Here is a 23,433-nt window from a genome sequence, read left to right on the forward strand (position 1 = left end):
GTAGATCGGCAGTCTAAAAAAAACAGTAAAAAAGACAGACCAAAAAAATTCGTCTTTTCGTTGAAGGCCGATATGTTATATTTTGATTTAAAAATCTGTATAAGTTATTGCTGCCTCTATTAGCTGATCTCAAATAACCTTCATTTGAAGTGACACACACCCATTTGACCTTATCTCTTTGAACTAAAGTAAATAAAAGTCAATTTCAAATTGAGGAAGTCATTTTTGAGAGTGAGGTAAGTCAAGTGTGACCAAAAATTTCATCACGCGCATGAACAAAAAAAATTGCTCCACTCAGCGCGAAAAATGACGTCACACATGCAAATCAGTTGAAATTGCATGAACGAATGAACAAAAAGTGGCTGTGACGTCATATGGTCGTAACAAAAATCATGACGACGAAATAAAAAAACATAGCAGGACAAGTCCTGACGTACAATTCAAAGAATTTTCATTGACTAAACAGAAAACTAGACCTAGAACGGACTATGAATGGATTTGAAAAACCATTTAGAAAAAAATCCGATCCAAAAAATCGAAAAAAAACCAGTAAAAATCAAAGTGAAATTGCCGCATGTGAACAAAAAACCACTACCGATAAAGCGAATTTTTGTTCAAACACCGTATTCTTACTCTACTTTAAAATTAGAGCGAAAAAACTTCACGCCGCAAAACCACTCGCTTTTTCGCTCCATTTCCTGCTTCGGCGTGACCAAAATCACTACTCCAATTTGACTTCAAAAATCATGAAAATGTGTGAAGAGATCTTAAAAAAAAGACAGCACCCCAATACAATTCAAATTCTTTGAATTGTAAAAACATACCCGGCAGATTGCCGGAAAATAGCCACCGTTGATTCCAATAAGCATGATTGGGATTGAAAGAATAGAAGATATTGAAAAAAAAAGATTTTTGTACAAAAACATTTTTTAAGTCCGATTTATTTTGATGCCATTTCGTAATTGAACATAAAGTACTTCTGTTTCTTAGAGAGAGGCTACAGGGGCTACTATCAGTACCAATAAGCATTAGAGATGGCAACTAAGACTTATAGGAACGACATTCAAATACCGGGCATCTAAAATTGGGCTTTATGGGTTTATCCCGTTTCTACTTCTGACATCAATTTTTTACACTGACTCTCTTCGTTTTGAATTGCGTTGCTGAGCAACTGATGTTCAAAATCACTATTAGCAGAATGAGAGAAGAGAGAAACTAGCCTAGAGAAGTCAAAAAGATATCAAGCAAAATGTTGAAAAAGCGGCAAAATGAGGTAAAGCGAAACATTTTTTTATTCGACGAAGTAAAAAAACATAGCAGGACAAGTCCTGACGTACAATTCTAAGAATTTTCATTGACTAAACAGAAAAACTAGACCTAGAATGGACTATGAGTGAATTGAGAAAACCATTTTAGAAAATCAGATCGAAAAATAAGAAAAAAAACAAAAAATCAATGTCAAAATGCCGCATGTGAACAAAAAAAACCACTAGCGAGAAATGAAAATTTAATTCAAACAAAAAACTAGGCCTAGAATGAGCTGTGAATGGATTGGGAAAACCGTTTAGAAAAAAATCGGATCCAAAAAATCGAAAAAACAGTAAAAATAAGAGTGAAATTGCCGCACGTGAACAAAAAACCACTACCGAGAAACCGAATTTCTGTTCAAACACCATTTTCGCACTCTACTTTAAAATTAGAGCGAAAAAAATCCACGCCGCAAAACCACTCGCTTTTTCGCTCCATTTCCTGTTTCGGCGTGTCCAAAATCACTACTCCGATTTGACTTCAAAAATCATGAAAATGTGTGAACAGATCTTAAAAAAAAAACATAGCAGGACAAGTCCTGACGTACAATTCAAAGAATTTTCATTGACTAAACAGAAAAACTAGACCTAGAATGGACTATGAGTGAATTGAGAAAACCATTTTTAAAAAAATCAGATCAAAAAATAAGAAAAAAAAATCAAAAAATCAATGTCAAAATGCCGCATGTGACCAAAAAACCACTAGCGAGAAATGAAAATTTAATTCAAACAAAAAACTAGGCCTAGAATGAGCTGTGAATGGATTGGGAAAACCATTTAGAAAAAAATACGATCCAGAAAATCGAAAAACGGTAAAAATCAGAGTGAAATTGCCGCATGTGAACAAAAAACCACTACCGAGAAACCGAATTTTTGCTCAAACACCATTTTCGCACTTTAAAATTAGAGCGAAAAAAAATCACGCCGCAAAACCACTCGCTTTTTCGCTCCATTTCCTGTTTCGGCGTGACCAAAATCACTACTCCAATTTGACTTCAAAAATCATGAAAATGTGTGAACAGATCTTAAAAAAAAAAGACAGCGCCCCAATACAATTCAAATTCTTTGAATTGTAAAAAAGACAGCGCCCCAATACAATTCAAATTCTTTGAATTGTAAAAAAAATAGGAGCGCTATAATAGCATGCTGAGAAGATGAGGACGGCTATTAAAAACCAAGAAAAGGCCAATAATAGCCCCAGCTATCGCTGTGCGGCTATTAAACACTAAGTGAAACACCAGCAGTTACTCTAAGGAACCTTGATAGTTTAATGCTTTAGTCTTCACATTGAGTTTTAATAGCCTGGCTTTCTTCGTTTATCCGTTACTTTTTATTTCAAATTCAGTGGATTATTTCTAAATTCCATTCAGTTGAAACAACGAGTGAGTTAAGTCAGGAATCAACCGTTAAAGTCAACCGTGACCTAAGTAAAACGAAACACGTGATGAAAATGTCAAAGGTTCAAAAACGGATAGCCTAAATGAAGCCATTGGAGAGGCTGGCAGAGTCTATTGAACACATTCTAGGCAATAGTTAGAGAAATTTATACTGGATCGAGTTGAGACAAGGCGAAGCCCAGTTGAAATGAATCACGACAATTATCAAAGAGACATTAAAAGAAGTTCTCCAATTGTCTTAGACAATGAGCAAAGCAAAGGTAGTTATCGGGGAAAACATTGCATCAAAACTCTTTACTAAATCGAACTTTTTGGTGAGAACAAAGTCGAGCGAAGGATTCAAAACCAATTTTTAATTTCAACACAGAAGAACCGAAGGGTGGGCAAATTTCAGAACCAAAGTTTTAGTGAAAAAACGTTAACCTTTTCATAAGTATAAAACTTTTTAGAGTTTGCTTGTTTACAATCTTATAAGAATTTAGCGTTAATGTTGAAATACTAAAAGTTCGTGAAAACAAACCATTGAGATAATAACTGCTTTCAGAAAGATATGATTTTGTCTACAGCACTGACTGTGACTCAACATCTGGTTTCATTTTTTACATAATCTCCGTACTGTGCCACAAACTACGCTAAATGCAGAATTTTCTGTTTAATAAGCGATTAGTTCACTATATATAATAAGTAAAACTTGTCGCTGTCCAAAATATCTAACTTTGAAAAAAGTATTTAGAAAAAATCAACTCCCCAATAATTAATTTTTCCAGAGACAAGGAATTTGGAAGTGCATGCCCAACGAATACCCAAATTATAACTGTTAAGTCTACATAGACAAATACTTGAAAAAATTGTACTCTCAACTAAAGCAACCAAGTTTCGATGAGAAAATTTGATATTTGTCTTTGTACTCTTCTAGAATTACTCCTCTTAAATTTATTAGAGCACTATTAGCGCTATGTCTGTTTCGTCAGAGTACTGATAAAGATTGTAAATAGGTGTCTAAAATGTTTTTAATACTTGAATTGCATTAATTGTCGATACGAGTCTATAAGGTAAGTTCATGACAGTCACAGACATCTCTCGGTATATAATGATGCTCCATTCAAAATTTTTGTTCTGTTGGACAAAATTACACGGGCGGTTTTTAACATCCTTATTAAGATTTATACCAAAACGCGGTCACAAACCTTTTTCGGTTTTGAGGTGAAAATAAATAGTCGGTGGAATAAATTTGAATAATGAAGGCCATAGAGCTGGCAACTGTCCATCCTCATTAGGCTCAAGAGCCAGAGCCGAGACAGTCCGGCTGCGTGACGTCACAGCTGTACGACTATTAGTTCCCTCTGTTTCATCGTCTTCATCAGCATCACTGTCTCTATCTCCTCCCCCTCGAGCAGAGAGATTGCTGTAACTGCTACAAGCTGAGAGACGACCGGTACTCAGTGAAGCATCGTCATCTAGGATACAAAATTTATTTCAAAATCTTAATTATCTTGCTGACTTAATTTAAGATGATTGTTTTCGTCGCGTCAAAGAGACAATGATTTGCAAATCGTGGAAACGTGAGAGTTTACTTTTAGATGACACATTAACACACCCGCAATTCTCACACAACAAAAAATTACGAATCTAAAATTTTTTTCTCCCCATATCAGCCGTCCAAAAAAAACACGGTTCCATTACATCGAAAAATATATAGTTAACGATAGCCAAAAAATGCTCCCGAGACTAGACCCTAGCAAAATGCTTCATTTGAGCGTCACGTCTCAAAAGACACCACAACTAGATTCCGAAAGTAATTCATAGAAACGCCAGCAAACAAACACTAAAATGAGCAGCAATATTATATCACTCATTAAAATTTTGAGCGTGGAAACAAAATGCTACACTAGGCCGAAACAATAAGAACATAACCAACTAACGTCGGGCGAATTGCTCTCAAACAACCGGCGAGCGGTTGGCTTCGTCAGTCGCTAGCCACACTTTAGTGAGGCTAGCTTTAGCTTAATTGAAGGGGCTGGAGGTGAGCGCAGCGGGGGGGGGGTGATGGGGGGCAACAGTGGGGGTGTGGGGCAACAGTGGGGGGGGGGGGCACGGTGGGAGGTTGCTTTCGGCAGAACGGGCCCATTACGGCCTGAACGATGTGCAAGGGTGGGGATGGGGAGTGAGAGGGGGCTGTGTGTGTATGGGGGGGGGGGTGGTGTGGGAGGGGGTCAACCTCTAAGAACTGCCCTTCCCACCATAAGTATAAGTCTCCAAAACAGTTTCTGTGAATCACATACTTGGAGACTAGTAGACTAGTGAGCTGAAAGGCTCTAAGAGCACTTAATGCCCACTGGGCGCTACCTTTTATCTCGTTTTTGAGGACGAAAAGTCATATGGGTCAGATGAAAAATCGGTCAAGCGAAAAATCGAATAAAAAAGACCGAAAGGACTAATATAATTGCTACAAACTTCGTTTGAGAGCAATTAAAATAAATGACTGAAATTTGAAGATGAAAAAGTTAAAAAACCTGAAAAATACTTCATTTATTGGACATTTGTCCAAATTATTCATTATTCGTTTGAGAACAAGCACAAATCACAGACAAAGCATATGACTGAAAACAAAATTTCTTCAGTTTCCAATAACAATTTCTACCATTAATTTGAGTAAACATGGCAGGACCGACTTGTTTGCAGACCGTAAGAAAAAAATTAAACGAGTTCTTTTTTGCAAGAATATACACCTAAAACAAAAATCTCTGTTATCAATAGAAAATTTGGCTAAGTAACTTTCAAATCTTGAAACGACAAAGAAATGATAAGAATATTACGAGTTAAAGCAAATAATTGAGATAATTTTAAACCGGAAAATAGCCATGAAATAGACCGATTGCCGGAAAATAGCCATGAAATAGACTGTTGAGACACATAGTTAACAAAATCACCAAGACAAGAGAAATTGCGGCTATAATATGACTCTGATTTCAAACTATCCTTTTTCTTATATTAAAATTCAATCACTGATGTATTTTAAGTAATACAGCCGTATAATTACCAAGTTTGGCTAATCTCTATTCAATTTAGAGTTTACATCCTATATTTAGAATTAATACGTGAATGCAGAAGTCATTTTGTAAATGAGTTAAGTCATAAATGATTAAATTTATCACAGCATTAACCTCTACAGAATGCAGTAAAAAAAACGTCACGAAAACAAACAAAGTTGCCGAGTGGTAGAATTCATCTAGGAAAATAGTACTTCTACTTCTTAGAGCGTGATCAAATGGTCATAACAAAAGTAAGACGACGAATTAAAAAACCAAAAAAATGAAACCAATAATAGCCTCATTATCGCTTCGCGCCTATTAAAGATATATAACAACGGATTCCAGCAGCTTTCAATGACACGTTCTCAGGTAGGGAGAACAATCGGTTATGTGGAACAAACTCCACAAGTACTTGTTAGATAAGGCAAGGGGAAAACGTGTTTAACCTATAAAGTATATTAACCGATATCAGTTAATCTCTTCCCAGACGGATCCGCGAATTTTCATATTGATACGCTCTATAAATACGTTTTTATATACATTCAGGCTTTTTTTTAGTACATTTAGGTACATTTGGAATTCAATAAGAAAATTTAACAGATTCTTGTTATACGAGCTTGAGACCACGACAAATATCATTTTATAATTTCTTGCACTGTGTGTATTAATTAAATACTGATATCCATGAAAGTGGATCAAATACATACCATCCAGTGAGTTCATCTCGTCGTCCATGAATTCCGCCCCATCATCTTCCAAATCCTCACCCTCCACCTCATCTCCATCATCATAGTCAGCATCATCTTCTGCATCACCATCTTCGGTGTGAAAGGAAGCCCCGTCATCATCTTCACCTTCGCCTAAACATTCAATCGGATTTCAAAACATGCATGTGCAAACTTTAAAATGCCAGATTTCTGCTAAGCCAGCTTCAAAAATGTCAGATTTTTCTATATAAACTGCCAGATATTAAAATTGCGGGAAGTAAGAATCGCACAAGATGAGTCCGGAAACAAGGTTTCATATACATTTGATTTCAGGTGCTTCACAATAGGGCGAAATCTACACTCAGGTAGAATAAAAGAAACCAAGTCATCGTTTACTCAATTCTTTCAGTTTTTAAAATTCATCTTATAGCGGTACAAATAGGTTCGTAAACAAACCCGATATTGAAATGTGGGAACTGCGACTAAAACTGAGCTTGGACTTAGACGATGAGCCTGCATGTCCAACACCTGTACGAAGATTCTGCTGTTGATGTTGAGATTTCGAGTTGTTTTTGGACTGTGAGACACTCCTGTGATTCGCAACAGAGTATGGTCCTCTTTCACCTGTGCGTCTGCTATGCTGTTGCTGAGCTGCCCGTTCGTTTGGATGTCTCAGCGATTCAGACCTATAACGACAGTACTGATAAAAGGGAGGCGTAGGTTCGAATCCCGATTGGAGCAGGAGTTTTGGTGCAAATGTCTCAAAAAGTGAGCGACAGACCCCCCAACACCCCCCCCCATCATTACTAACGACATCAAACGTCGTTTTAATAGTTCACGAACCAGATCAGCAATTTCTTGCGCTAACGATTTCAAATTTTCCGTTGAAACATTCAGACATCTTTGAGGTAGTTGCTGTTCATACACTGCACACATAACAATTGAAATTTTGAGAATATTGGTCAATTCTCAGGCTCCAGCCTTTATCTACGTGCTGATTAAAAATTTGTTTGCGTCAGTTCATACACATTTGCAAGTCAACATATGCATGCAGCAGCAATAGACTGCATCACCTTGGTCTTTTTACCTGTAAAAGTAGAACGTTTTTTTTTCAGGCACTGATCGACAGGCGTAGCAGCACGCATGGTTTGGTTTGTTTGCGAAGAGCGTTTGCCATTTGTCAAAAACTGGTTAGAAAAATTACATCTGTTCAAAGAGTGCAAACCACTTACGGATGTATCAGCTTACAACACCGGCCAAAAACACAGCGGCATAGCCAACTGATTGACGGTGAAAAGAGGCAAAAACAACAGGTCACGAATAGTACATGAGAAACAATTGAACTATCTGGTTATACGTACTTTTAATTCTATACCAAACTGCGTTGATTACAACACATGCCTTGCTGATAAAATTGGTTGTGATTTATGACAAGTACTATTCGCCAATTACTTTGAAGAGTAATCACTAATATAACTGCCACTACGCGCCAAAACGCAGAAAAGCGTCGAAAACAGCAATCGTTTTCAAAGACATATTTTTGGAAAGTGGAAGAAATTAAGTTTGTTTCTAGATGTTAGGCCGATTATACTACTTATAACTTGCTTATCTTATGAAGCATGAAAAAATTTTGAAGGACCTTTCTAAAAACCACGAACGAAAAATTCTCAACAGTTCAAATAATGAACACACAAAATTGTTCATCGGGACACATTTTCAACGTGTAGCCCGCCCAATTGCCCCCTCATTGCCAAAAACATGTTTAAGCATGATCATCATGACCAAAACCAGTTTGTAGTTGGTTTCACGTCTCGCCGCCCATTGGGTGGGACAAGGACGTACTGAAATTACGAACATAGCCGGCAGATTGCCGGAATAGCTGCGAAAGAATAGACCTGCGTGCCATATAATAGAGATAGAAACAGATGAGGATCTAAATTGAAAAAAAAACGACGCCGCTCAAAAAACTAGGCTAAAAAATTCAGCGATAAATTAATAAAGCTTGTTAAAATTCATTCCAAAGACGCCCCTTATTAGGGACCTTTATTGCACATATGAGTTCCTTTGACCTTAAACATATTCAAACTAAACTTAAAGTGCAAAACTTAAGTTTTAAAGTGCAAAAGTCATTTTATTGAGTGAGGTAAGTCACGTAAGATCAAAATCTAATCACGCAAATAACCTAAAAACTTCTGCTAAAGCGAGTGAGAAATGACGTCACGCGCGCAAATGCCGTTAGTGAGAGGAAGAAGTCATTCAGAAAATTTGAATTTTTCAGCTTTGCTGTGTGAACAAATGTAAAACGAAAAAAGAGCGTCAGAGGACGAAACAAAAAACATAGCAGGACACGTCCTGACGTACAATTCAAAGAATTTTCATTGATTAAACACAAAAACTAGACCTAGAATGGACTATGAGTGAATTAAGAAAATCATTTTATATCAGATAAAAATAAGAAAAAACAGAAAATCAATGTCAAAATGCCGCATGTGAACAAAAAAAACACTAGCGAGAAATGTAAATTTAATTCGAACAAAAAAAACTAGGTCTAGAATGAGCTGTGAATGGATTGGGAAAACCACTTACAAAAAAATCCGATCCAAAAAAAACGAAAAAAAAAAACAGTAAAAATCAGAGTGAAATTGCCGCATGTGAACAAAAACCACTTCCGAGAAACCAAATTTTTGTTCAAACACCGTTTTCTCACTCTACTTTAAAATTAGAGCGAAAAAAATTCACGCCGCAAAACCACTCGCTTTTTCGCTCCATTTCCTGTTTCGGCGTGACTAAAATCACTACTCCAATTTGACTTCAAAAATCATGAAAATGTGTGAACAGATCTTAAAAAAAAAGACAGTGCCCCAATACAATTCAAATTTTTTGAATTGTAAAAAAACCAAGAGCACCGCAATATAGTTTCGCTCAGCTTACAGCTTCGCAGCTATAAAAAGTCTTTTTTCGTTTCAATGTTGACTAAATTTGGATTAAGAACTCGCCTCTCATTGCGAGAGTTTGCGTCAATGCAATTAGGGGTGTCAAGGGGCTCTAGATAGTTATCATGATTGCAAGCTAAAACTGACGTTTTATCAATGCATTATTTTCAAAATTTGGTTATCGGAGAGTTTCGGTATACGGACTACAAGGCACAGCAGGAAAAGTGACAGCACCCCTCTTCGAGTAATGAAAATGAGCTACCGATTTAATATCGGCGCACTATTGCTCATTTTTTGAAGTTAAATGCCCCAACTGATTTCAGTTGCCTCAAAATCTCAACGATATACTTTATATCCCTTAATGCTGAATGAGTTAGGGACGATAAACTCAAAACGTCAATTAAGACAAAAAATTATAGAGCATTTAAAGCATAAAGCACAACAATTACGACAAATTTATAACAATGCAAACCAGTAGGTAACAGAGAAGACGTTCCAGGCATGTGGCATTTGATCCCACATTAGCTAACAAAATCTTGCTAAATTTTCAAACCTATAAGAGAAGGAAAAAGTATGAATCAGTTGAACGCTCAACAGGCTAAAGCAGAAAAGATCGGCACGAAACGATAAAACATAATTGCAAAATTTCCTATCAGAAACAGAGCCGGCAGATTGCAGGAAAATCGGGATAAATGGAAAATGTGATGCACATCGGGATTGAAACAGAAAAAGAAATATAAAATGACCAAATTTTTTTTCTATTTTTTCAGTGTCAAAAGGTGTTCTAATTCGATGTGCAGTTTCGGTTGGATTCTAAAACTATACCTAATTCAGCTTCTAAACTGAAAGCTAATAAGCTTAATACCAATGTCAGCTAGCAAATACTCTAATGAACTTTGATGACCTAATTCTCAAGGACTTAATTACCTGGTTTTATCGGTTTATCCCGTATGTTATGAATTTTCTCTTTTGACCCGTTTTCCTCTCTTATCTTGCTTAATTCATTTAGTGAATGGATTTTAAAAACATTCAGTTGAAACAGTGAGTAAGGTAAGTCAGAATTCAAACGTGAAATCGTGATCTGTGTAAAACGAAAAACGAGATCATAAGGTAAAGGGAAATAAAAAAACGTAGCAGGACAAGTCCTGACGTACATTCAAAAGAATTTTCATTTACTAAACAGAAAATTAGACCTAGAACGGACTATGACTGGATTGACAAGAAATTTAAAAAAATCCAATACAAAAAATTGAAAAAAGCAAAAATCAAATCGAAATTGCCGCATGTGAACAAAAAACTACTAGCGAACTTTTGTTCAAACACCGTTTTCTCACTCTACTTTAAAATTAGAGCGGAAAATTTTCACGCCACAAAACCACTCGCTTTTTCGCTCCACTTCCTGTTTCGGCGTGACCAAAATCACTTATCCAATTTGACTTCAAAAATCATGAAAATGTGCGAACAGATCTTAAAAAAAGACAGCGCCCCAATACAATTCAAATTCTTTCAATTGTAAAAAGGAGAGCGCCTAAAAGAACATAACCAACTAACGCAGGAAGAATTGCTCTCGAATGACCAGTGGGAGCTCTAATCAATTGCCACCTACTTGTGTGTGTGTGTGTGTGTCTGAGGGGGGGTGTAGCCTAAATGCGACTAAGAAAGTCACTAGGGGGCTTCGAATAACTTCATTGGAGGTTATTATTTTGAATGTTATTTTCAGAGGTTAATACTATTAAGATTTAAAGTGAAAAATGACACCAATTTCGGCGCACTTACCATTGACTTTAAGTAATCAATTGCCGCCAATTGAGTTCAACTGCTTGACATTGTGATTGAGGGAGAATTTTAGATCACGCAAAACGCAAAAAGTAAATGGCGTAAAAGTCACTCTGAAAAGTCAAAAAACGGTCGAGCGAATATTTTGCATAAAAAAGACACGTTTACAATAATTGCTTCTCTTGGAGAGCTATTAATCATTTAGAATACAATAATTGCTACAAACTTTGTTTGAAAGCCGTTAAAAATCTAAATCTGTCCGAAAATTTTACTCCTACTCTACTTTTTTTTCGTAAGAACACCAAATTGCGAAACGATATTGACTAACTTTTCCAGGTACTCAAAAGTTTCAGAAGCCGGTTGCCACATTGTACTAAAATTGCGAGCAGATGAGAGACCAGATTTGTAAACTTCAGCCGGATAAGTAAACTGCAGGGGTGGTAAAGAACACGAGACACTAATTTCAGTTTCTTTCTCTTGAAAACTCAACTTTTTCTTCTTAAGACATCGCTTTCTCCTTCTCAGGGCCATGATTAACACAACCAATTAACGTTCTCGAAAGTCAAAAATCTCCATCAAACAATTTAAGACAAGTTCTCTGTTTTTCCCCGCAAAGCCGCAACGAATAGTAATTAGTAAAAGCTGGATAAATATTTACAGAAAATTGGATATAAATTTTATTCCAAACTAAATTTCATCACACGAATTCGAAACTCGAAAGGTCGTACATTTTTTCCGGTAAAGAGAGAAAAAATTCAATCAGCCTTGAACAAATTCCCTCAAATAAGGCAACTAAAGTATGAAATGGTGTGTCCGAAACCAGCGCTCTCATTATCGATTGCAAAGCTGTGTTTACTTGTTTGTGTCTTTCTAAAAGACTGTTTATCAACTACGTTGTTGGACATCCACTTCATAAAAAAGTGGGAGGAATAAAAACACAATTTAACAAAATAAAACACGTAACAACAATTGAAAGCCGTCTTTTATCTATTACGTAAACAAAGAAAACAAACATTAAAGGAAGCCACGCAAAAGCTTTTGGAGAAAAAGCGGATTAATTTTGATCAAATTGTTCTCGAGTTCACGCATTGTTTTATGTTCAAAAATACCAAAGCAGAAAATACAAAAAATTACAAAAATATATACTGAACTAATTGACAGCACGACAGATTGCTTATACTTGAAAAACTGTTTATTCAACTCGACCATAGTGTATAATTGAGAATTCTTCACGCATAATTTAGTCAGGAGTGAGAAATGATATCGAAGCTCAAGTACCGCAGCCAGTCGAGCAGCTTTTCAGACAGTGCTATTATACACATACAGTCGCTTCAGCTCAAGAAGTTCATATCAAAGTTCATGTGACAAAAAAAAGAAATTGACGACGCGTGCACAGCTGCCAGAAATGAAAGTAGCCACTAAATTAGCAAAAAACCAGCAGAAAAGACTTGCTAGTTGGTAGCAAAATAGATCTGTAGAAAAAAGCTTTGAAATATAAATTGAAATCACAAAAGCAACCGAAACTTGCTCAAGGTTCTTTTGATGCAATTTGAAATAGATGAAAATCATTTCTTCAAATCCAGTTAAGTTTTACAATTGACCGTAAATTGAACAAATTTAAGGCAGTAGAGGACATAAAAGGCCGAGCTTTGCTTTTAAAAACTGGCACCACGAAGCCAGCTGTTCTCGAGAGACTGTGATAAATTACTAAGATTTAAGGCACATCAAAAACCATTTAAAAAAGTTTGAGAAGAACAAAGAGAAACTGCTATACATACTTAAGATATTCAATTACAGGTCTCAATAGCTCAAAAGTTGAAGTATCCTGAGAAAAAAAACAGGGAAAACGATGAAGCCCAAAGAATGACAGCTTTTAGCATAGCCGACCACTTCAAGACGCATTGCTCTCGAACAACAGGGCTTCACTGTAGCTAGCTTAAGCAGGCAAAGCTAGCCTTAGAGGGCGAGAAAAAAATGTGAGGTGGGGGTAAAATGGGCGAAGGAGGGGGCCGTTTTCGCCCCTTTTAACCATGTAAATCAAGCAATTCAACAATTTCGCCGAGCCAATTAGAGCTTAGCAAAAAGAGAGCCTTTGTCTTTGAGTTCTAAGAGGGCTGCTCAGAGACACTTAAGGCACGGGGACGCTATCAATTTATCCCGTTTTTGAAGACGGAATGTCAAGTTGAACCATTCAAGCGAGCCAAAGAATGTTCAAACTGAAAACTCAACACTGTCAAGCGAAAGTTTTGCATAAACAAAAACAGAGCCACAAGAAAACTAGAAACCATTTGTGATTAACCATAAAGATCAGAACATAGCTGGCACATTGCCAAAATTTAGCTGCGATAGCTTTGATAGTTGACCTTGTCTCCTTTAATCAAAGTAAGCAGGAAGCACTTTGAGAGAGGTCATTGTGAGAGTCAAGTACGTCACGCAGAAACAGAATTTTTGAAGAAACCTGGTTTTTGTAGAAACAAACGTGAAGAAAAATCACCATTGACAATAATCAAGCAAGCAAATGCAAAGCCCTCGAGAAACCCTGTAAAACCGACAAGAACTAAATCAATTTAAAAATTATCCCTTGATTTAACAGGGCAAAATCAACAAAACTTTGGGGCTGCGGTTACAATGTATAAAAATCAGAAAATGCATAATCATAAAATTAAACACACAAAAGAAAGCTAAATAGTAAAATAAATAGAACATATCCAGCAGATTGCCGGAAAATAGCCGCCGCTGATTCCAATAAGCATGATTGGGATTGAAAGAATAGATATTGAAAAAAAAAGATTTTTGTACGAAAACATTTTTTAAGTCCGATTTCTTTTGATGGCATTTTGCAGTTGAACATACTTCTGTTTCTTAGAGAGAGGCTGCAGGGGCTACTATCAATACCAATAAGCATTAGAGAGAGGTAACTAATACTTATAGGAACGACGTTGAAATAGCGGGCATCTAAAATTGGGCTTTATGGGTTTATCCCGTTTCTATTTCTGACTTCAATTTTTTATACTGACTCTGTTCAGTTTGAATTGATTTGCTGAGCAACTGATGTTCAAAATCACTTTTAGCAGAATGAGAGAAGAAAGAAGATAGCCTAGAGCAGTCAAAAAGATTTCACACAAAATGTTGAAAAAGCGGCAAAATGAGGTAAAGCGAAACATTTTTTTGTTCGACGAAGTAAAAAAAAACATAGCAGGACAAGCCATGACGAACAATTCAAAGAATTTTCACTGACTAAAAAAAACTAGACCTAGAAAGGACTATTAAAGAATAGGGAAAACCATCTCTAAAAAATCAGATCAAAAAGAATAAAAAAACAGAAAATCAATGTCAAAATTCCGCATGTGAGCAAAAAATACAAGCCAGAAAAAGAATTTTCGTTCAAACAAAAACGAGGCCTAGAATGAACTATGAATGGATTTAGAAAATCATTTAGAAAAAAATTCGATCCAAAAAATGAAAAAAAAACAGTAAAAATCAAAGTGAAATTGCCGCATGTGAAAAAAAACCACTAGCGAGAAAGCGAATTTTCGTTCAAACAGCGTTTTCTGACTCTACTACAAAATTAGGGCGAAAAACTTTCGCGCCGCAACACCACTTCCTGTTGCGGCGTGACCAAAATCACTACTCCGATTTGACTTCAAAAATCATGAAAATGTGTAAAAAGATCTTAAAAAAAATACAGCGCCCCAATACAATTCAAATTTTTAGAATTGTAAAAAAAACATAGCAGGACAAGTCCTGGAAAACAATTCAAAGAACTGAATGAAAAACTTAGAAGTACTCTTCCGGACCAGCAGATTAATTGAACAATGCCAGCCAAAACAAACAAAATCATCTCAGAAATTTGAGAAACAAACAATCAAACACACTAAACAAAAATATAATCATTGCTAAAACTTTGAAGCTTTCCCCCTAAGGCAAAATTTGACCCGTTTAAAAATACCTATTTCAAAAATATGTTCAAAACCAATTTTTGTTTCTAAAAATGCTGCACTATTATATCTGCAAGGCCTGAAAAAATTCATTGGCCCTTGAAGATCGATTAACTCGAAAATAACCAAAACTTTTTTAACAAAATGAAATTAATTGCAAATTTTAAGGAAATGATGCTGAAAATTGTGATAATAACATCTTAAGAATCATTTCTGTGTCTCTGGAGGCTATCCAGTAACCCAATTCCAAGCCTTAAAAAATTTATTGGTTCAAAGATATATAGGCAATAATTTTTATAAAAAATTTCAAATTTCAAAAAATCGAAATTCGTTCTTTTAAAATGTTGAAAACCATTCAATTGCCCCCTAGCACCTAATTATTAACATAATATCAAACCCTGTATCAGATTATCTCGCTACTTAGGCAAGAAAAACTGAACAAAAGACAAATGTTTTGAAAATGCAAATTTTTAAATTTCGAAAAGTTAGATTGTTGAAAACAAATCCAATGAAAATAACAACCATGCAGTAACTTTTTTAGACCGGGGAATATGTTTCCTGGCACATAAGAATGGACAATTATCAAAAATTGACTTTAGGAATCCTTAAAAAAATTGCAGATTTTATCAAAAAAAAATGCAAAAATTCGAGACGATAAATTGTTGAAAACCAATCCATTATTGCTAAAAACTATACAGTGCCCTATTATCAAACCGTAAAGGAGATTCCCTGGCCCCTGAAGCTGGAAAAACTCAAAAAATGACAAAAAATTTTCAAAAAACTTGAAAAAATTTTTTTAAAAATTAGTATCATTTTGCGTTTGTGTTTGTGGTACCAAAACATATGGCTCATAAAATGGTCATAACGAGTAATTTTTTCTCGCAAAAGGCCTTCATCAACTATTAAAAAATTCAACCTAAGTCTAATCAAACAAAAAACTAAAAAAAAATCACAAAAAACATGAATAATTGCACCATTTTGAGCCCAAAAACTCCTTAAGATGACCGTTTGATCTTAAATTGAGGCCATCCCAGAAACTGCACCATTCTAAACACTTGAAGGACTGCTAACTTCCATATTGGGCCTCTAATGAAACTTAGTCCCGCTGGGCTTTACTTGGTTATCCCGATTTGAAAGATCAAAGTCATTAAAAAATGTGTGAACACATCTTCAAAAAAAACTCAGCCCCCCAATACAATTCAGCTTCTTTGAATTGTAAAAATTAGGAGCACTATAATAGCCGGTTGAGAAGATGAGGGCGGCTATTAAAAACTCAAATACTTCTTTATATAATACAGGTGCAACTAAAACGAATACCTTGAAATAATTCATGAAAAAAGGCCTACACAGCAATAGGTAAAGTATAATAGGTTCACAGGCTTCTTTAATTGTACAGGAATATCGAAAGGACACAATAGTAGAAACTTTCCTTATTTTTTCTCATATTTCTCAATAAAAACAATAATTTCGATCTAAAAAACCCTTTGATCAAAATGCTTCTTTTCATTGCACTATAAAGGCAAGGAAATTAAACTGCTTAATTAGTCGAAAACCCCGCAAAATAGCTGAAAAATCTCGAAATTAGGATAAAATTGATCAATTACCAATAGCTTGAAAACGCCATGAAAAACGTTAAATATTTATACGGCGTAGTCAAATCTCGTGACCGAAAAAAATAAAAACAAAAAATGCATCGAAGACTCGCTCTCACCTACAGAAAATTATTGCACACCTCACCTTCCCACTCAATAGAAAAATCATGAACAAAAAAACAACTATTCTCCCTCCACTCCCCAATTTTGTTTGACAATGGAACCACTCAAAGTTTTTAACGCAGTTCAATTCTTGTTTGAAATTCACGCAAATCAAATTGGTGTACAAAATTTCTCCAATACTTCTTTTCGACTTTTCGAGCCTAAAACGCCACACAAGTTAACAATAATTGCTTCAAACTTTGTGCAAAACGCAATTAACACTATATTTGAAAACGTTTTGTGTGCTAAGCTGAAACTTGTCACGCCCTCTACCAGTTGAAGTAAAAACAAATATATAAGAGGAGATCGCACCTTAATGATAAAAATAAGTCCTAATAACAACTGATCTCACATCTGGTACATAAAAAAGAAGTTTTGATTAATTCGCCGCAAAGACCAAGTCGTATATTCAGCTAAAATTGTGAGAAAAAACGAGACGGAACTGAATCAAAGACAAAAGCAAGTTGCTAGGCATTAATTTAAGAAAATAATCAAACATTTAATAATTACGGAGCAGAAAACTTTGTCAGAGTAGAGTTAGAGAATAAACTATCATTAAAACTAAAAAACTTTAAAGCTGCCTATTTCTTAGAAATTTTGGATAAATGATTAAGATAAACGAGGACTATTTCTACCCAATCAAAGACTGCCCCAGCCAAATTTGTGAGCAATACCAACAACATCGGTTGAAAATAAGGATTTTCAATAATTTCAAAAAACTGATCTTAGTTGAACGCTGCGAAAATCAAAAATTGCATTGATGCCATTAAAGACTTTAAAAAATCTGAAACAAAGGAGAAAGTGAGAACTCGGTCAGGGCCTCGAATTATGCAATAGGAATCAAAAAGTATCCAATTATCAACAATTTAAAAAAAAACTGGAAGATTAAATAAAAAATTGCTGCTAATTTTTAATGAGTTTTTGCATAATGGAAGCGGCAAAAATCATAGGAAGAAGAAATTCGATCGGTAGCATCCTTTGCAGACATTTTTTGCAATATTAAACACGTCGAGAGAATTCAAGCTATCAAATGACTGAATTTTGGTGACTTTTATATCCGTGAAAACCTTGCTCATCAACTGCGATTCTGCTTAATCAGCTCAAATTCCTCTTGACTCTTGTTACTTGCATAGGATAATTTTCCATCAGATTCTGAAAACTTAAAACTGATAACAAATACCTCCCAAATTTTATAAACTTAACCGAATAAAGTTGGGGCAATTGCTCTCAAACGACTGTCGAGCGGTTGGCTTCCCAAAGAGCTAGCTGTTCGAGTGGCGGGTAACGCTAACCCTCATACGATGATTTTATGTCTTCTCAGATGAGTTGCTCAGCGTCGGTGAGTTGCACACTTCAAAGAATATTATCACACGATTGTTATCGCCACCGAGAAGTTATCAAACTCCGAGGCGAAGCCGAGGTGTTATGATAACTTCGAAGGCGATAACAACCGTGTGATAATTTTTTTTAATCAACACCTGCGATCATTTCAAAATTGAACAAAGTTTCATTGGTTTCTCATTATTTTTGTGGACAATTACACTTTCAAAGGTAAGTGATATTTCTTTGGATCTGTTATTCGTTTTGCCCTCATGCAACCCCCCTCTCCCACACACATACACACACACCCACCCACACGCACGCATACACACACAAACATATACAGACACACGCACACAAACAAACACACACAGAGACAGACACACACACGCACACACGTACACATGCACCCAAGTACACACGCGCGCACACACACTTACACACACACAAACACACACTTACAAACACAGAGACACAAGCGCACGTTCACGCACGCACACACGCACAGACATACACACGCACACACACTTAGACACACATACACAAACACACACACACACGCACGCTCACGCACTCACACACGTACGCAAGCACCCACCCCCCACACACACACACACAAACAAACACACACGCACGCACACACACACAAGCACACACACACACACACAAGCACACACACACTTACACACCACAGATAACACACCACACACTCACCAGCACACCACACTCACACACACCACAAACACACCCACTTACACGCACGCATACACACACACACACACACACACACACCACAGATAACACACTCACCAGCACACCACACACACACACACACACACACACACACACACACACACACACACACACACACACACACACCGCACATACGCCACCCACGCCACACACACACAACACGCACCACAAACGTTTTTTTAGACTACAAGTTTATCAAATTGTTTCCATCAATTAGACTACGAGTTTCTCACACTCTTTTCTCGCCACTGTTTACTTAGTAACAGTGGCGAGAAAAGAGTGTGAGAAATTCGTAGTCTAATGCTGAAGTGTTTTTCCAGTGTTGATCGGGCATTAAAATTTATTACACTGGCAGTTTATTTAACTGCTGTTATCGCAACATGTGTTGATTAAAACTGCTTAGAGACTTTATGCCCTCCGGGTGTTACTTGTTTATCCCATTTCTGAGGGCGAAAAGTCAAATGGTCAGACGAAAAACTATCAGAGCAAAAACCGGTATTAAAAAAATCGCAAAATTAGCCAGCAGAACTATCATAATTGCTATTAAATTTCGACATGGTGATTTGGACAATACGTACAAAGAAATCATATTTGACCAACAAAAAATTAGCCAGATCAAAGCCGACATGACAGCTGTAATCAAAATCAAACCCCAAAGACAAAATGTTCTCTAAAAATCCATGGAATAACCATCAACTCGTCTAACCTCGTACAAGTTGAACTGGTGTGTAAATTGCGTCCTTCAGCTGAGGTATCGCCCAGCAAACTCATCTTTGGTAAAACTGTCGAAGCAGGCTTACTTGGGTACATGTAATAATAGGTAACAGGTCTTGGCTGAGCTCTTGTAACAACATTGCGAACAAAATATTCCTGACTTGCTAGGTCTTCTGGTTTATTAGCTGAACCCAATTCTAACGAGGGCGTGCTTCCCATTTTGAATCCAATTTTACTTGTCACGCTTTAACTACTTCACTGTTCTCTGTTAACCGTGTTCAAAGCGAGATTAATTTCCTGGTAAAGCGCTGCAGTACTCGCTGGATTAAAATTGATCTATAGGATTTTTTATATACAGTTATTAGAAAAATAGTGGCACTATCACAGCTTAGTTTTTGAACAGTCGCCTTTGGCCAATTCAGATTAGATTACAGCCAAATAAATATCAAATGCAACTGCTATACGTTTTCTCCACCAGCGAAGATTACTTGGCAAAAATTAATAAAAAATCAAATAAAATTTTGTGTTGAAGCTACTGTGCATATATTTGAAAGCGGTTTAACACACCAGTCAAATGAATTCCAATTTTAAGACTTAAAGACTTCTGGCGTATTTATTTAAACTATTATTGGATTTTGCAAAAAAAAGTTTCTTGAAAAATGAAGCAGTTGCAAAGCTATTTGTTTTGTTTTAAGACAGTACATCAATTCAAATGCAAGTTGTCGGTTAGAGCCCTTGAACCCTGCAATTAGAGAAAAGAGTCAAATTAACCTTCAGCCTTCATTGTGAATTCGAAACTCAAACTTACAAAGTTGAAACTCAAAGTTCAAAAATCGGGTATAATAAAAAATAAGTAAAACAACAAACAAACATGACAGATTGCCGGAAAATAGCCACCATTGATTCTCATAAATCCATTGAGATTGAAAAAAAAAACAAAAATAATTTTGCAAGCTATTTTGATTGAATTTCTTAGTTGAGATACTCCTGTTGCTTCAAGAGATGGTACAGAAATTAGTATCAATACCAAAAAGATTGACAACGAAACTGAGACTGATTACAACAAAGTTGAAATACCAGGCATCTAAAATACGTTTCTTTTAGTCTGAGAGAAGAGTCAACTAGCCTAGAGAAATCAAAAAGATTTCTCGCAAAAAGTTGAAATGGATGCAAAATGAGATAAAGCGAAACAAATTGTTTTTTGACGAATTAATAAAACATGCCCAGAAGAATTCTGGAATCAACTCGAAGAATCTACTCTTTCAAAACAACACTCTTTCAGTAAATTATTCCATAATGAAACTGACGAAAATTTTTGTTTTAAATTATAATCAATAACCAATTGAACTTAAAAAAATACAGGAAAAATTAATTATTTCATATAAAAAAGTGCACATCGAAAAACCTTTCTTTAAACATAAACCTAAAAACATCGGTCGAATTGCTCTCGAACACGGATGGCAATTTAATTTAGTGTAGCTTAGAATTTATGGGCGCAAAAACTCGGGCCTCAAAGAGCTTAAGTAGCGTACAAAAGCTCATTCAAATTAACATAAAACTCAGACTAATAAATCAAAAACTTGAAACACTATTGATTCAGATTTGTGAAAAAATAATCGACTAACGTTCAAAGGACCCGAAAGCGCCTGGCTCCGGCAGTAAACAGCTGGGGCTTAAAGACGGTAGCAATAGCGGGCGGTGAGCGGAGTTGAAGGGTCAATAGTTGTGTATGTGCGTGTGTGCAGGGGGGTGGGGTCAAGCGATGGAGGATGGGGTAGGGTTGGACGATGGGGGGTTCAAGTGGGGGATGGCGGACGGTGAGTCTTTGAGGGTGGGGGGTGACTAAAGGAGTAGGTCAAACTTTGAAGTCGCACCATGAAATTGTCTCCTCAAATCACGTTTGCTGAATCGAGTACGAAAACACTAGCAAGGCGTAAGGCTCTAATAAACCTGTTTATCCGGTTATGAAGGACGAAAAGTTCGAAGGGGTAAGAGAAAAATCAGTCAAGCGAAAAATTGCACAAAAAGACCATATGACTAATATAAATGCTACAAACTATGCGTGAGAGCAATTAACAATATAGCATATTCAAACCTCAAGCCGCGCGTGAACAAAGAATTTTTCTCGGTTACAGACATTTTCCACACAGCAATTTTTCTCTTGAAAACAGTGGTATGGAAAAACACCAATAACTTTTCCCTACACTCAAATTTTGTTGAACCAGCAAACCACTCCCATTTTGTACGCATTATATTTCGTGTTTCACACCCCTCCAATAAAATTGATATAAAAAGATACTTCTCCAATAATGCTCTTCGAGTCGCAAAAATTAGAAGACTATAATAGAGGCTGAGAGATCAGGGCGGCTATTACTAAGGACACAATACGCAGAAATGTAATCAACAGATTAAACATACCCGGCAGATTGCCGGAAAATAGCCGCCGTTGATTCCAATAAGCATGACTGGGATTGAAATAACAGAAGATATTGAAAAAAAAAGATTTTCGTACAAAAACATTTTTTAAGTCCGATTTATTTTGATGGCATTTCGTAGTTGAACATACTTCTGTTTCTTAGAGAGAGGCTACAGGGGCTACTATCAATAACAATAAGCATTAGAGAGAGGTAACTAATACTTATAGGACCGACGTTCAAATAGCGGGCATCTAAAATTGGGCTTTATGGGTTTATCCCGTTTCTATTTCTGACTTCAATTTTTTATACTGACTCTGTTCATTTTGAATTGCTTTGCTGAGCAACTGATGTTCAAAATCACTTTTAGCAGAATGAGAGAAGAGAGAAACTAGCCTAGAGAAGTCCTAGAGAAGCCTAGAAAAGATTTCACGCGAAATGTTGAAAAGGCGGCAAAATGAGGTAAAGCGAAACATTTTTTTATTCGACGAAGTAAAAAAAATAGGAGCGCTATAATAGCCGGCTGAGAAGATGAGGGCGGCTATTAAACAGTAAACATAACGGACTAACGTCGGGCGAATCGCTCTCAAACAGTAGGCGAGCTATTGTCTTCGGTAAAATTGCAGCCAACTGGCCCTTAAGGCTGCTAGCATTAGAGGGCTGAGCGGAGTGGCGGGCTGGTCCAAATCAGGTGGAGGAGGGTGAACGAGGGGAAAGTTGGGCTGCGGGGGCTTTTAAGATTAGGAAGCGCGCTTCACTCCATGAAATTGACTCCTGAACACAGTATCGATGAACCTCATACCTAGAAACTAGTAGGGCGTACGGCTCTAAGAGAGCATCTCAGCCACTTAATGCTTATCAGTTTTACCTGTTTATCCCGTTTTTGAAAAGTTAAAAGGGTAAGACGAAAAATTGGCGAAAAATCGCATAAGACCACAGGACTAATAAAATTTCTACAAACTTCGTTTGAGAGCAATTAACTACAGACGCAAAATAGCGAGAAAAGTAAAGTAAACTGCACAAAATCAGATTGCCAGACTTGATTAGGAACAGATAGAATATCGGATAATACGAAGTTCAGTGAGTTGAAGCACCCACCAATTTATGATTTTTTTTCAGTTTTCCATCGTCAAGAAGTCCAACTTATTTTGATGGTAGTTGTCAATTACAACCAAAGCAGCCTTACCTTCCAATTTTCCGAGTTTGGACAGAGGTTTCGTCACCATGATCATTATTGTCTCGAGCAGCACTCCTCTGGCGTGCTCTGTATGACGTGCCAGGTCTCAAATCAGGTCTGTTCTGGCGTTCTTTACTCACTTTGGCAATCATGACACTATTGTTGTTCAAGTCCACCTGGTCACTGTTATGCATTTGTTCTAACTCTACCA

At 36.5% G+C, this 23,433-nt stretch overlaps 1 protein-coding gene across 1 annotated transcript in view; it reads right to left on the minus strand.

Moving 5' to 3' along the window:
• Positions 1 to 23,433, minus strand: part of LOC142353120 (uncharacterized) — a 95,787-nt gene that overhangs the window by 40,795 nt on the left and 31,559 nt on the right. Inside the window, exons 10-13 of the mRNA XM_075405327.1 lie at positions 23,232 to 23,433; positions 6,900 to 7,129; positions 6,444 to 6,596; positions 3,892 to 4,161 (exon numbers count right to left, since the gene is read on the minus strand). The exon at positions 23,232 to 23,433 is cut by the window's right edge and continues 162 nt beyond it. Coding sequence (XP_075261442.1) covers positions 3,892 to 4,161; positions 6,444 to 6,596; positions 6,900 to 7,129; positions 23,232 to 23,433 — 855 coding nt within the window. The remainder of the gene's footprint in view (positions 1 to 3,891; positions 4,162 to 6,443; positions 6,597 to 6,899; positions 7,130 to 23,231) is intronic.

Source organism: Convolutriloba macropyga, chromosome 14 (genome assembly GCF_964194025.1).
Source record: "Convolutriloba macropyga chromosome 14, txConMacr16.3, whole genome shotgun sequence".
NCBI classification, from domain to species: domain Eukaryota; kingdom Metazoa; phylum Xenacoelomorpha; order Acoela; family Convolutidae; genus Convolutriloba; species Convolutriloba macropyga.